This window comes from Pseudopipra pipra, chromosome 1, assembly GCF_036250125.1.
Source record: "Pseudopipra pipra isolate bDixPip1 chromosome 1, bDixPip1.hap1, whole genome shotgun sequence".
Classification (NCBI taxonomy): Eukaryota; Metazoa; Chordata; class Aves; order Passeriformes; family Pipridae; genus Pseudopipra; species Pseudopipra pipra.
The window spans coordinates 106,952,538-106,967,092 of record NC_087549.1 but is presented as its reverse complement, the minus strand read 5'-3'; the positions used below and the strand labels follow the sequence as shown (position 1 = coordinate 106,967,092).

Genomic DNA, 14,555 nt, shown 5'->3' with positions numbered 1-14,555 from the left:
AACATATGTTTATCTGAAATAAGGATTCTTGTTTATTCTGAAACCTTTTTTTTTTTTTTCTTTGTATCTATAAAATCATCTATAAACCTTCAGTTGCTGTGTAGCAGTTTGTCTTAGTTTGAGATTTGTGTAGGTCTCTACAGAGTACTTGTCAAGACTACTTACAAGAAATAAGCAGGGAGGACAAGCCTATTGTTTGTAATCTTAAATTCACTACTCAAAAGTTTGCAGTCCAATGAGGGGAAACATTTTAATATGCACAAATGAAAGACAGTTGGAAAAAAACAATTATTAGCAACGACTGGAATTGATTGAAATCTGTGAATCTAAACCATATTCTTGATGTTATCATTCCACATAGTGTAGGAGAAGGAAAGGATTTCTTGGAAGTATATTAATTTGGGCAGTAAAATGATGGGTTCATTCCCTTCCTTTTTAAAGAACATGGAGATTTGACAGGTTTTTTTTTCCTAAATTGGTAGTTAATACAAGTCCAGATATGGGATGACAGTTAATTGGATGGAAGCAAAACACAGCTAGGACGACACCACCAATTAATTATTCTACAAGGAGATAAGGGATATCTATAGATCAACTACCCTTGTCCTTATGGGTGATTTTAACTTCCCAGATATCAACTGGGAATATCGTACAGTGGACATCAGCAGGTCCAGGAAATTTCTGGAGCATATCGAAGAAGATAACCATTGGCTGCAGGTACTAAGGGAGCCAACTAGGAAGGGTGCCCTCCTACATTTACTGTTTGTAAACAGAGAGGGACTTATCATGTGGTGATTTGTGTCTGTCGTGGTCACAGTGGCCACAAAGTAACTGAGTTTCAAATTTTTGGCTATAGAAGAAAGCCATCCAACAAACATTTGACCATGGATATGGGAGTAGCAGACTTTGGGCTGCTGAAGGATCTAATTAGTAAAATTTCCTGGAAATTTGCTTTTGAAAATCTTGGGGTCTGTGAATGCTAGGTGCTTCTTAAGAGCCATCTCTTAAGAGTACAGGAGCAAGTGATTCCAAAGCATCAGAAGTCAAGCAAGTGGGGCAGAGTCTGGCTTGGCTGAACAGGAATCTTCTTCTAGAACTTAAGCAAAAAGGGAAAGTGTATGGACATTGGAAGCAAAGGGAGGTGACATGGGAGGATAACAGAGATGCTGTCACTGTAGGGAGAAAATTTGTGTGGCCAAAGCTTGATTAGAGTTCAAGCTGTTCAGCACCTTTTATGATAAGGTCAGCCATCTAGTTGACCAAGAGAAGCCAGTAGTTGTGATATATTTTGGTTTCAGCAAAGATTTTAGTACTGTCTCTCACAGTGTCCTTCTTGATGAAATATCCAGCTCACAGCTAGACAAGTCCATAATACATTAGGTGGGAAATTGACTGACAAGTCAGGCTCAAAGAATTACAGTAAATGGGGTGATATCCAGCTGGTGGCCAATCACTAGCTGGATTCCCCAAGGCTCAATTTAAGGGCCAGTGCTCTTTAATGTTTTTATAAATGATTTGGACACAGGAATTAAATGTACATTAAGTAAGTTTGCCAGCGATACTAAACCATGAGGATACTAAATTGAGAGGAGCTGCTGACTCCCTTGATAGAGAGGCCCTGCAGAGAGACCTCAATAAGTTAGAGGGCTGGGCACTCACCAACTCTATCAAGTTTAAGAAGGGCAAGTGCCCGATTCTGGCCTAGTTGTGTGTATAGGCTGGGGAATTAGAGGCTGGAGAGAAGTGCTACAGAAAAGTACCTGGGGGTCCTGGGCAGTGGAAAGTAGAATATGAGTTAGCAGTGCCCTGGCAGCCAGGAGGGCCAACTGTGTCCTGGGGGGCATCCGGCAAAGCATTGCCAGCCAGTCCAGAGAGGGAATTTTGGATGCTTTCTTTGATCGTGGCAAAAAGAAAGTTTCTGTGTTTTGCTGGTAGCAACACAGAATTTTTTGAAAGGAAAATAGATAATTATAACAAGGCAAAAAATCAAAGCAATCAGCTGCCACTGTACAGACAGTTGTTATCTCCCCTTGAAAGTAAAAGGCAATTCCCTAAATGGACAGAAAAGAATTTAGATTAAAAAAACAACATAGCTAAAAAAAAATTTATCTTGGAATCTGAAATGTATTAATTATATTATCTGCTGTTCTGCTTTCTTTATAACCTTCATCTTTGCTTATCGTTGCTGCCTTAAGAAGAAATTATCTGGTGAATTTGGCATTTCTAAGAGTGGCTTGCAATGGGCAAATTACAAACAGACGCAAATACAAAATTGGTGGATAGAATAAAGAAATCATGGTGTTGCAGAATAAGCAGGGTGATAATGAAACAAACCTTGCTAGGAGCATGGTAATTCCTGGTACCTCTGTTTAGTTTATCACAGAAAGGGCCTGGTATGATCAAAGCATGAAAAATGTTCCATGCTTTTGATTTCACTTTGCACACATTGATTTTCCTCCTTTATTAATATGTAGTAGATGTCTGGTGACTTACCAGTTAATGGTTTAGCCTATCATTCAAATTGCATATGTTGTTTATTCTATCAGCCTACCAGGAATTCTGCTTTCACTACTTCCGTGTAAAACATTGTAATTAATACTCTAATTTTGATAGTCACATGTGGACTGACTTTAAAGCTTTTCTTTTTGTCCTAAAAATATACTGCAATGTTTTACCTTTTCCTTCTTCCAGGCACCCTGCCATTCTTTCTGCTTTCCATTACAGTGACTAAAATTAAGTATTGCTTTTATGTGATAAGCCATGGACTGGATGCACATCTGTGAATGCTGTGTATGATTTCACCCCAGGTGGCAGCCAAATGTTACCAAAAGGGTGGAGCAGCTGAGAAGTCAAAACTGGCCCTGGCACATGATGCTGTTCTCAAAGTGCATGCAAAGAAAAGCAGCCCTAGGTAAGTGTCAGTGCAGATGAGCAAGTGTCATTTTGTGGTGGGGAGATTCACACCCCAGTTGTAGGACTGGACTGGAAACATCAGAGAACAATGCAGATGAGGTGTCTTCACATGTTTGTGGGTGGCAAAAGAGATTTAAGAAATGGGAAAGTCTAGCACAACAGGATCTGGGGCACTGCTCCCTTTGGGGAGTAGTGGAGAAGTTGTACACCATAGGCTGTCCAAATGAAATGTGGCCCTTGAAAGGACTTGCTGGTCATGTGAAAGAAAAGCAACAGGATTTGCATTACCTCAAGAGGCTTTATATTCTTTGATATAGGTAGAAGAACATACTCCATCAGCAGTGCTCCATTTCAGTTAATCCCACTGCATATTCGTTTTACAAAGAGAAAGGAACATTGTTGTACATTAGGGAAGAAAAAGCTGCTAGCAAAAAGTGAGCTTTGGGGTAAAATTAGGGTCAATTTAAACAAAACAAGCAGAACTAAATCTGAAGGACAGTTTTAAAGAACAGATTTTGAAATTAATCATTGAGTTCATGCTGTCAGCTGAGTAAAATAGCTCAAGGGTTTGACGGGGAGAGAGTCTGCAGTTTCCTGAAGAGGCTGGGAAACTGTTTGGGACTCATCTCATAAGACAAGAGAAAACTTAATGGGGAGAGCTCTAGATCTAAGTTAATAAATTTCTTTTTATGCTGGGGAGGCCAGAAACTAGCAGTGATAGCAGAGTGGGTAAGGAATGACTAGATCAGAGGAAGCTAGCACAGAATGAAGAAGAGGGAAGGTCTAGAGAAATGCTATTACTGGAGTTAAACAAGGTTTTATCTTTTGTAATTACCTGCTTTATATTAGTGGCCCTGGTTAGAAGTATAAGGATGCTCAGGAAATTTAGTGATCATAGAGAAATTGTTGATGGGACTGATAAAACTTTTTTTCAGTTCACTGTATGCTTAGGTGCCTGTCAACTGAAGCAAATTTGGGGAGAAGGAATTCAGTATATTGGGATGTGTTAAGTTGACAGAATATATGTAATAATGAAGCTGTTAAAATGGCTTTTTGTTTAGTAGAGGTATTAATGCTGGTGTAAAAAGCTTAAGTGAGATTCCTGTGTGCTCTATAATATGAAATGCTCTGTACAATTCTGATTCTTCAGGGTTGAGAATCAGGAATTCAATCTAGATCACTTACATGCAGTGATACCAGAAATGCTGAGATTGTTGAGTTATACAAAACAACAGCTGATAACACGTTTGATTGTTGTCTTTGATTACCTTGGGGTTAAAACAAGAAAGGAAGGAACAAGTTGAGCTAGAAAAGTGTTGCAAAACCACAGTACTGTACTCTAGTTAAAAAAAAACAACAAAAAACACACAAAAAATTTTTACTGCCACAGAAGCCAAATTCTAGAACAGACTTCTGGACAGAGCTGTGTCAGCCCAAAATATAACTAATTGTAAGGTAATAGCTCATCAGGTTGTATAAGAAGAAGAACACATGATGCCAGTGCTGGTTGGATTCAGTGACAGATCACATGACCCTAAACTTAATTTGGATGTAAGCGGTAATTTTGTCTTGCTTTCTACAGGGAAAAAAAGATGGAGTATATGACATTGGCTAAAACTTACTTGGAATGTGGAGAACCGAAATTATCACTAAAATGTCTGTACCAATCAAAGGAGTTCCGGCTTTGTGCAGAACTGTGTAAAAAGTTAGGAAAGGTATTAAATCCTTTAAGCTATCCTCACCTTATAACTTCCCTTTTCCTGCAGCTTTTTTTTCCTCTCATATTACACATAAAGTAATAGTAATTTTCTGTGGCATGGTAGTAGCTGAACTAAATGAGCTCTTTAAGCTGTGCTGTTCAAAAGGAAGCATTTGTCAGAGAATAGGCAGAAGAGGAATGAAGAAGAGAATAATGCAGTTATGCAGGCCAGGTTTATTTCTTTGGCTTTCCTCAAATGTCATCATCAGTCATTTGCAGTCAAAAGTTTTAATGACTGATCTCATGAAACTTAAGCTGTTACTTCATTCAGTACTCTGATGATACTGAAACTTCACTGATTACAGCCATCTAAATGGAACCTTGTAACTTGCAAGGTTTGAAGTAGTGCACTAACAGTATGTACTATTTTTTAGTTGCAGTGTATTTCCACTAAAAGAATGTAAAGTAATTGTTCCCAAATATTTGAAATTTAAGATAAAAAATTAGGGTTCTCATTCTGAATCCATAACTGTTTAAATTTAATCCTGTTGATTCTGAGAAATTTGTAAGTCAACAGAAGTGTATGGTGTTTTCTAACAGTGGGCAGAGCTTGGTCGGTAAAAAGTAGTTTGAAAATCCTGGATAATACCTTTATTTTTACATTCTAGTTTTTAAGACATAAAGGTGTTTTTTTTTAAATCTGTTCCGTTTTAATGATGGTCACTTTAATATTTATATGATTACATTAAGATACTTTAATTACATTTTATTTAAGTGTCCTTCTTTATGAGACACTTACACAATAGAATTACTAGATTTGTTCTATTCATGTAGCTTTGGCTGTTTAGAACACTTCAGTTTCATTACTGACTTCTGCATTGCAGATGAAGGATGCTGCAGTTTACTATCAGAAAAGCCAGTGCTACAAAGAAGCATCTGGATGTTATGAACAAATTGAGGAATTTGATCTGGCCATTAAAATGTATTGTCAGGAAGAACTCTATGAAGAAGCAGCAAAGGCAGTTGAAAGGTATGTCTTCCAAGATGGTACTGGAATATAATTCTCTTTTCCATTTCCAAATTCAACACAATATGACTAGCATGCCGAAAAATTTTCACAAGGGTTTTTGGCTGGTGACTTCATTTTATATGAAGTGAAATTAACATTGTCAGAATTCTTACTTGGATAATGATAACATGGTGAAAGGATTCTACTGCATTCACAGCTGGTGCAGTGACTAGTTTAATTTTCCTGGAAATTTTTTCCAGTCTATAGTATTAGTCATGCAAGTTCTCCTTCAGCCAATCCGCTGAACTATGTTCTTAAGGTAAATATGACAAAATAATTCTATAGAAGTATTAAATACTTCTCTCTTAAGACTGAAATAGTGACCTCATTAGCACATTCTTGCATAAATGATTCATTTATTGGCCACACTTTTCAGTACACTTAAATCGATTGATTTTTAGAGAATATGTAAACCAATTAAAATTCTAGCAAGGCCTGCAATTACACACCTTCACTGAAATCCTTTGTGATGTACCTTTAGTAATGGTAACTGTTTTCTTGAATTATTAAAGCTTGTTAAATATAAAGAGATTGTTCAATCAAAAAGTTCAAGCATTAAGTCACCTTCCCAACTAAGGAATTTTTAACTTAGCCTTCCCAAATCATTAATGCAAATTTATAAGTATAGGTACAAAAAATCTACACTCCTGCATTTATCATGAGAAAAATGATAATGAAAGGCTAATGATAATTTATTCACACAACAGAAAAAATTGACTCATTCTCAGCATACAGGAGAGCACACTTTTGCAAAACTGACTCGGGGGTACCTTAATAATTTTACATCAACCAATAATACTTAATAACTGAATATTTTAAAGTGCATGTTATGAAAGTTGCAACTGAGGCATTCACTAAGCAACAAAGATAGGGCGATTATGGGTGCTAAAAGAAATGAGGCTGCCACCGCACAGAATTCGATTTTGGGATTTGTCTGGCATTCCCCTTTTATTAGGGTTCCTTCGTAAACAGCACCTAGTATTTGTCTTTTAGTTATCCTGAATTCCCAGGATCATCCTAAACCAGTGCCTTGATCCCATTCTCCTTGCCTCATGTGGTGGCTGTGTTCAGCCACGAGAGAAAAACAACAACAACGCTATCATGCAGACCATTCAGAGTGGTTTTTGCTTTGAGAACACAGCACTCTCTTTATCAAAAACACCACTGAAGGCCAAAACACTCATTTTTGATCCTAATTAACTGAACGCAGGTGCTGCCTCCTTAACTGGTTCCCACACAAAGTATATGCAGATACATATGACAGACTTGAAAGAGTTCTCTAGATTGACCAGTTTATGTAAATTTTACAGGATATTACCTATATTGACCTGTGGAGGGTTCATTGAATTCGTATCTATTTCATTCTGTCTTCTGTATTGAGGCTTACTTTTAAGAATAGAGGATTAACACTGATAAAATGTGATTAAAGTAATTTGTACATTGTTTCAACAGTGTGGATAATGCTTCAGTGTTGCATCTTGTTTGTACCATAAGTTTTGATGATCTTGCTTCAGACAGCCTTATGTTGTAATTAATTTCTTTTTGTAGATTTTTTTTAAGATGTTGTGGTTGTTTATCGCCTGACAGACATATCACATGAAATAATTGGCCTTTTTGAAGGAAGGGCTTCTAGGGGCAGCTATTTGCGTAATGTTTTAAGGTTTTTTTAAAAATGCAGTGGTGGTTTTTTTTGTCTGGATTAGTCATCTGTGGTAGTAAATTGATGTATCTATTATTTCAGATATGAAGAGATGTTGAATACGAAAGGACAAATGGTTTCCAAACTCTCATGTACAGCAAATCAGTTGTATTTGGAAGCAGCTGCAAAGTACCTGAGTATGAACAGGACTGAGGAAATGATGCAAGTCCTCTCAAAACTTGACATAGAGGATCAGCTTGAGTTTCTGAAGTCTCGTGGATGCTTGCGCCAAACAGCAGACTTATTGAAAAGGAAAGGTCGAGAGGAGGAAGCTGCAAAGCTAATGAAACAACATGGATTTGCTCTGGAAGCAGCCAACCTCACAACTATAAAAGAGTTTCGTGCATCGTGTTTGCTCGCTGCAGCACGTGCCAGTCTGACTCATTGTTCAGAATCAGACCTGGTAGACATGGAGATAATCCTAGAAGAAGCCCTCGAACTTTGTGATCAAACTGGGCAGAAGTCTGGCATTGCTGAGGCTATGTTTTTGCAGGGAGCTCTGAAGGGAGACTTCACAAAGCTGAGGGACGCGTTCCGTCAGTTCCTATCTCTGAATCATTCTGCTGGTGCTGTTGAAGCTCTCTTTGCATTATCTCATTTCAGCGCTCCTAGCCAGGACATCCTCTTCATGGCAACGCGTGGCTTAGTGGCTCTTCTGAGTCTGGTTAGGGGTTTGAAGAGAGCAGCCACCAATGCAGAGAAAGATATGGTGAAGTTATGCTTTGCCTATTTTGGGATTGTCCCAACAGGTGACAGTTGCCAGGTGTCTCAAAATGAAGCTGAACCCATTCTCAAGTTTTTGTCAGACAAGCCAAATCTAAAAGAGAGGAAGATAAAAGGTGATTTCTCAGTAAGCACAGAGGAGGTAAAATCAGCTTTGAAGCAGCACTTGTTAAGCAGGTTTTGCTCTATCACCCGTGAGTTACTGAACAAGAATTACCCTGATATTTGTAAGAAGTGCATTGCCGGCTTGAACTGTGGAGACGGAACCTGTGATTACAATAGGCCCTTGTTGCGCCACAAAGCAAAGACAATATTTCAGTGTAAAATGCATCTGGTGGCAATAAGGGGGCTGTTCTTAGAAGCCACATGCACTTTCCCTAAAGAGCTACTGAATCAGTGCAAAAGCTTTGATGACATTTTGACTTCTGACAAATATGCATCATGTAAAGCCCTTCTAGAAATGTTTTTTCCTGATCATTTTCATTTGAGAATACTGTCTGAGAACCCAAAGGCATGTAAAGAAATACTACAATTCAGTAGCATTATTTCCAAACCCTGCAGAGCAATGTTGAAGGAGTACATCACATTTAAGTTTAATAATGAAGGCACTGCAGCCAGAAGAGAATCAACTGACTTATGGCTAAGTGCCATGAAAGTTTTTATCTTATCTTCAGGATATCCTGAAGAATTTGAGAAACTTCTTTTTAAGGAAGAGGATGATTATAACAAAGAGCTAAACTTTGCTTTGGCAAAGGCAAGAAGTTCCCCAAAGACTAGAGACCAAGGAGGAAAGACCAAAGGAATAGAGGGCAGACATGGTATGTTGCTACCTGACAAAAATGCTGAAAATGCAGGAAGAACACACTTGTGCTTCATTCGACTTCTTCAAAATTCACTTGAGCAATTCTATGTTCATAAGAACCCGGAAAACTGTAAAAGATTTTTTTTCCGTTTTATGAATGTCCTGATCAGGAAGTGCACAAGATACCTGATTCCAAGCATAGGAAATACGGTGATGTTGTTGGAATTGCAGTATATTCTCTGTTGTGCTGTCTTGATGCGTCTGTCCAAGAACATTACTCTCTGCCTTCCAAAGAGTTACATTGCTCTCCTTCATTACTGGGAGTTTTTGTTCAGAAGCAAGGACCATAACAAAGAACTGAAAGACACATTTTCTATTATACAGGAGTACAGACCAAAGGAAACATATGTAGCTGTACAGAATTTCAGATTTCATCTCTGTTATCTAGCAGAAGTTTTGTGTGGTGTTCATGGAAGGTTTGATGTCCTTCTGGATGCGTTCAGGGATCCCGACTGCATAACTTCAGGGGAGGCTGAGCGGACTGTAGTGCTGTGCTTAGTGATGTTACTGAATGCTGACCAGGTGCAGAGTTCTAAACATAGATCCCTCCTATGCCACCACTTTCCTGAAATCAAGGCGATGCTGAAATCAATGAGAAAAGACGCTCTCTCTAAAGTTCCTGAAAGATTGCTGAGGGTTATTGAACAAGTGAGTGATGCTACACATGTAAGAGAAATAGCTACAGGCCTGCAAGAGCTGCTGATAGAGCGAGATGAAGAGTACTTGGTTGACTGCCGCTGGAAGTGGGACAGTCAGGGGCATCCAACCATACGGGGCATCCTGTATGAACACATAAACCTTGACAGGTTTATGACCTCTTTGGATAAAACAGAATATGCTGATGAGCTAGAAGAGGAACTTGAAAGAGTTCATTGCTTAGAGGACCAAAAGGATCAAAAGGATCCCCTGGAAGTCATTGCACTCAGCAAGCAGAAGAAGCAAGAGCAGAAAGCATCTGCTCAACGCCAGCTGTATCGTGTGTTCAATTTTGTTTCCCTTTACATGAAGTGGAAAAGGAAGGCCTGCTCCAGAGCTCATCCTGTTGCAATGAAAGATGATGAATTTTTGTCAGAGATATTCAAAAAAGCAGATATTGACCAAACCCAGTGTGACCTCTGTGGAGTTAGATTTATCCAGAGCTCTGAGAACTATTTCAGCAGGTCGGAAAACATGGAGGCAGATACTTCTGAACCTCTGACACCAACAGAGAGCAGTGGGGAAGAGAAGCTGCATGCAGAAGGAAATGCAATTTCTGTGGCCAGTGAGGCCTACATAGAGCACAGAAACACAGATGAACACACAAATAATAATGCTGCCTACAGATCCTACGCCGAGTTTTTCAGAAGAGAGATAGATCCAATCATATATGAGGGACTGGAATTAGTGGAGGCCATTACAGAAGAGTCTTACACCCGAGACCGTTTAGCATATAAAGAAGGTTCCAACTTATGCCAGAGAAAAATCAAAGAGAATATTAAGAAAATTTCAGATGCAGTAGAGGAAATCTATGAAAGAAAAGCCTGGGCTAAAGGTAGGACCTTTACAGGGTTCTTTAAACAATGTAATATGTCATTTTTGGCCAAACCTTTAGATCTGACAAAGCTCCATTTGAAAATCTTAATATGGTCAAGAGGAAGGTATTTCTAGGTATTTCAGGTAGCTGAGGAAAAGAACTGAGACAGCTGGAAATATTGAAAATTATTTTCTAACCTCTTCCAAACACAACTTAATGCATCAGATAGTACAGGTAAAGTAAATAGTAGTGAATTTTTACAGATAAGCAAGTGAATTAGTTAAAATGTGATCAGATGTGCTGTGTTCTCTAAACTTACACACTTTTACAGCAACCTATTGTATTAGACAAGGTCATCTTTATGAATTTTTCTGTTATTTCTACTGTTTCCTACTTCTGCCAGCCATAGTAATTTGGGTATGCAGGGGTAGAGAGTTAGGAGTACTTGGAGTCTTTGATTAAGAATATCTCTGACTAGTCTGCTCTGGAACTTGTAATTTTGCAAGGGTTGAACAAAGGGGATACTTAACTACAAATCTGTGGGGTGTCAGATACTCAGAGACAACGCTGGTGTTATAAAGTTAGTTAAATTATGGTGCTTGAGATATATATTCTGATATTAGATTTTTTTCCCCTCATATGCTTAAAGCATTATTCTGTGCTGATTTTTCCAAGCGAAATGAATGAATGAGTACTGAATGAGTGGCCTAGGAGCAAACTTGTTTGGTGCACTTGCTTTGGGAAAGTGACAACTTAGATCATAACATTTTTACTGACTTCAGTTATAGAAATCCACCAATCCTGTCAAGTTGTCATTTTGCCTGTGATGTCTGACAGTAGCGAAAATACCGTAGTATTTGGTGTGTTCAGCAGCTCTGATCAGTGAAATATGTTAAATTTGTAACAAAATCTTAGGTTGTGATCTTCATGTGTAAGCTTTATCTTTACAGCAGCTAAAAGCCAAGCACAAAACTCAAGAAAACTTCATGGACTTAATCCATATGTAAAAGCTCTACATTAGGAGTAGAGTTCTTACAGAATGTTGTGTTCCATTTCAGCTGAAGAAATAATAACCACACATGCCAACAAATTGGTTGTCACCGTTGATGACGCTCGTAAGTGGCTGAAGAAAATGGACTCTCACAGGATAAAAGAAGAAGGTATGTTTTCAAATTGCACAGCTTTCTGTGCCCTGTGAGGACACTATTCAGTAATGATATCTTAGCATCACTGCAGTTTCCCAGTCAGCAGTGTTGTGGATATTCACTTACCCTCTAGGCAGCAAGAACTGGGCACTTCCACAGGGGCACTCTGGAAAACATGGGTTAACCAGGCTTTCCTCAGTAACTCTTTTTAAAACAGAGCATGAGCCGTGCAGCTGGTTACAGAGTGGCCAGAATGGAGCAAGCCTCCTCCCTGGCCCTGGGTGGATCCCAGCCTGCACAGAGGATGACTGTGTTTTTGCACACAGACACACACAGCTGCACACCTAACTGTGGTTCAGGTGCAGTCTTCAGAGTAGAAACTTGGGCAGTGGGGACAGAAGAAAAGCCATCTTCCTCTTCACCAATAAGATGGTGCTATTTCTTAACTCTGATGTAGCAGTGCCTTAACGGGCAGTGTGGATCCGAGTTCTTGGAAACCAGCTTCCTAACAAAACTAATCCTTAGCTTGCTTTGAAGAGTTCTGTGGAAAAAATATTACATGCATTTGGTTTTCTTTTGCTTTTACTTCCATTTCTCTTGGTTTCATACCAAAAGTAACATATGTTGATGCAGTCTATTGCATCACAAACCTCTGAGGGCAAGTTTAAGACTTCATTGTGCCTGCCTAAATGTTCATGTTTAAACACATATTTAGATGGTGGGATTGCCATAATTGCATAAATAGGCAGCAATGAAGTGATCAGACTTACAAATAGCACTATATGTGAAGCATTAAAGTAGCTCTAATTTAGAAAATTTGGTTGTGATAAAGCCTGGTGTTCCATTTTCCTATTCCAAGAAAGATGCAGGTAATAAGACTACCTGGGAGCTCTCTCATTATCTCAAAAGCAACATTATAGTCTATTTTTGAAGTCAGTAAGCAAATGGATTGTCTGCTGAAACTGAACCTTGAGAGAGGTGAGACACACTTCTTAAAAAAGTCAAAGGCAGTAACAATAGAAACAGATTTTCATGACGAAAATAATTACTAGTTCAGCAAGTGACTTAATAGTCCCTACTTCCTTGCAGAGCTCTTAACCACATTGTCATATTGAGCTAAATACTTCTTAAACATGATTCTGCACATATGAAGGTATATTGCTGATGCACCAAATAGCAATGACATAGCTTGTCATCCTATTAAGAGGAAAAGATGTTTGGGTTTTCCATTCTGCATTAATTTATTGTTTTTAATATAGGCTTTGTGCATGATAAAGACTTGGAAAATGAAGTGGAAGATGAAAGCATGGCTTTTGAAGAACTTGCCTATAAAAAAATCTCAAGAAAAAAAGGAAGATGTGGGAAATTATAATTGGAAAAATTATTCTGGATGGCTGTTCTATCCTCTTAACAATCTAATTTTAGAATGAAAAAATGTTAAAAAGAATAGAGAGATGGGATCAGAAATGGAAAGAGTCTGAAGAAAAAGAGGAACTTATTCTATGTTTTGTATTTTTTTATTACTTGTTGCTTATTGCTTGTATTATGTCAGAATAATTACCTGTGTTGTGGTAATGTAATTGTTCAAACCTAAGAAAAGACCAATTTCCTTTCAAACCTATGTGGTAGCTTAAAAGTAACAAAAGCCAAAGAACCAAGCATGTAGAAAAAAAAATTCTTTCTGACTTATCTCAGGGGTATTTTTCTGCTCAGTCTTCTTTTTCTTCTTTCTCGCTAATTTTCATCGTCATTCTTCTGAGCTGGAATACTCAGAAAAATAGAAGGATAGTTTCTCTGATTTTAAGATCTTGCTATGTTTAGAACTTTGAGTGTTCAGGTGAGATGCTTACAGCATCTCTCTTTTCTATTTTTATAGACAAGAACAGTAATCTCTAAACACATTCATATTTCTGACTGTGTACCTGTTGCTGATTAGATAGGTATGAAAGTTAGGGATTGTCTTTTATTTGATAAAGTTTTGATATAAACTTTTACCTGTACCTATTGAAAAATAGATAATTTTAGTTTGAAAGACTATTACGCATTTTAAGTGCTTTGTAAGGTTTAATTGATAAAAGTCTTTTTGTAATATAATGTTTTTATAAAACCTGTAAGATTTTTTGAAATCACTTAGTCTTGTCTTATTTTTTTGAATGCTTTCTGAGAGCCATATGTGAATGGCTGCATGAGTGGGATTTGTAAAATGGGTCCAGAGTATCAGTTCATGCTGATGCCGTTTTACTTTTGGGATTTCTGTGTGTCCAGCATACTGTAGTGTCCTGGTTTTGGCTGGGATAGAGTTAATTTTCTTCTTAGTAGCTGGTACAGTGCTGAATATTTGAATTTAGGATGAGAATAGTGCTGATAACACAGTGATGTTTTTGTTGTTGCTGAGCAGTGCTTACCCTAAGTCAAGGACTTCTTAGTTTCCCATAGTTTGCCAGAGAGCAGGTGCTCAAGAGGCTGGGAGGGAGCATGGCCAGGACAACTGACCTGAACAGACCAAAGGAATATTCCATAGCATAAAGCATCTGCTCAGTGGATATAAACTGGGAGGAGTTGGCTGGGAGGGGCCAATCACTGCTGGGGGCTGGACTGGGCATTGGTTGTGATGGGTGAGCAATTGAGTTGTGCATCACTACTTTTTCTTGGGTTTTATTCCACTCTCTCTTTGTTATCTCACTTTTCATTAAAATTATTATTATTGTTACTATATTTTACCTAATTTCAATTATTAAACTGTTCTTATCTCAACCCACAGATTTTACCTTTTTCTCTGATTCTCCTCCCTCTTCCACTGGGAGGATGGACCGGTGGGCGAGATGCTGTGTGCTACTTAGTTGCTGGCTGGGGTTAAACCACAATATGTAGTGTCCTTTAGCAGCACTTTTAATTAATACATTTGCATGTTACACATGATTAGAGTATTACT

At 38.2% G+C, this 14,555-nt stretch overlaps 1 protein-coding gene across 3 annotated transcripts in view; it reads left to right on the top strand.

Moving 5' to 3' along the window:
• The window catches only part of TRANK1 (tetratricopeptide repeat and ankyrin repeat containing 1), a 51,968-nt gene extending 37,630 nt beyond the window's left edge, over positions 1–14,338 (top strand). For all 3 annotated transcript variants that reach the window (XM_064669842.1, XM_064669832.1, XM_064669851.1), the window contains 6 exons: positions 2,808–2,911; positions 4,496–4,628; positions 5,497–5,642; positions 7,423–10,496; positions 11,537–11,638; positions 12,883–14,338. In XM_064669842.1, coding sequence (XP_064525912.1) covers positions 2,808–2,911; positions 4,496–4,628; positions 5,497–5,642; positions 7,423–10,496; positions 11,537–11,638; positions 12,883–12,995 — 3,672 coding nt within the window. In that variant the 3' untranslated portion in view covers positions 12,996–14,338. The remainder of the gene's footprint in view (positions 1–2,807; positions 2,912–4,495; positions 4,629–5,496; positions 5,643–7,422; positions 10,497–11,536; positions 11,639–12,882) is intronic.
• Positions 14,339–14,555: the final 217 nt, after the last annotated feature.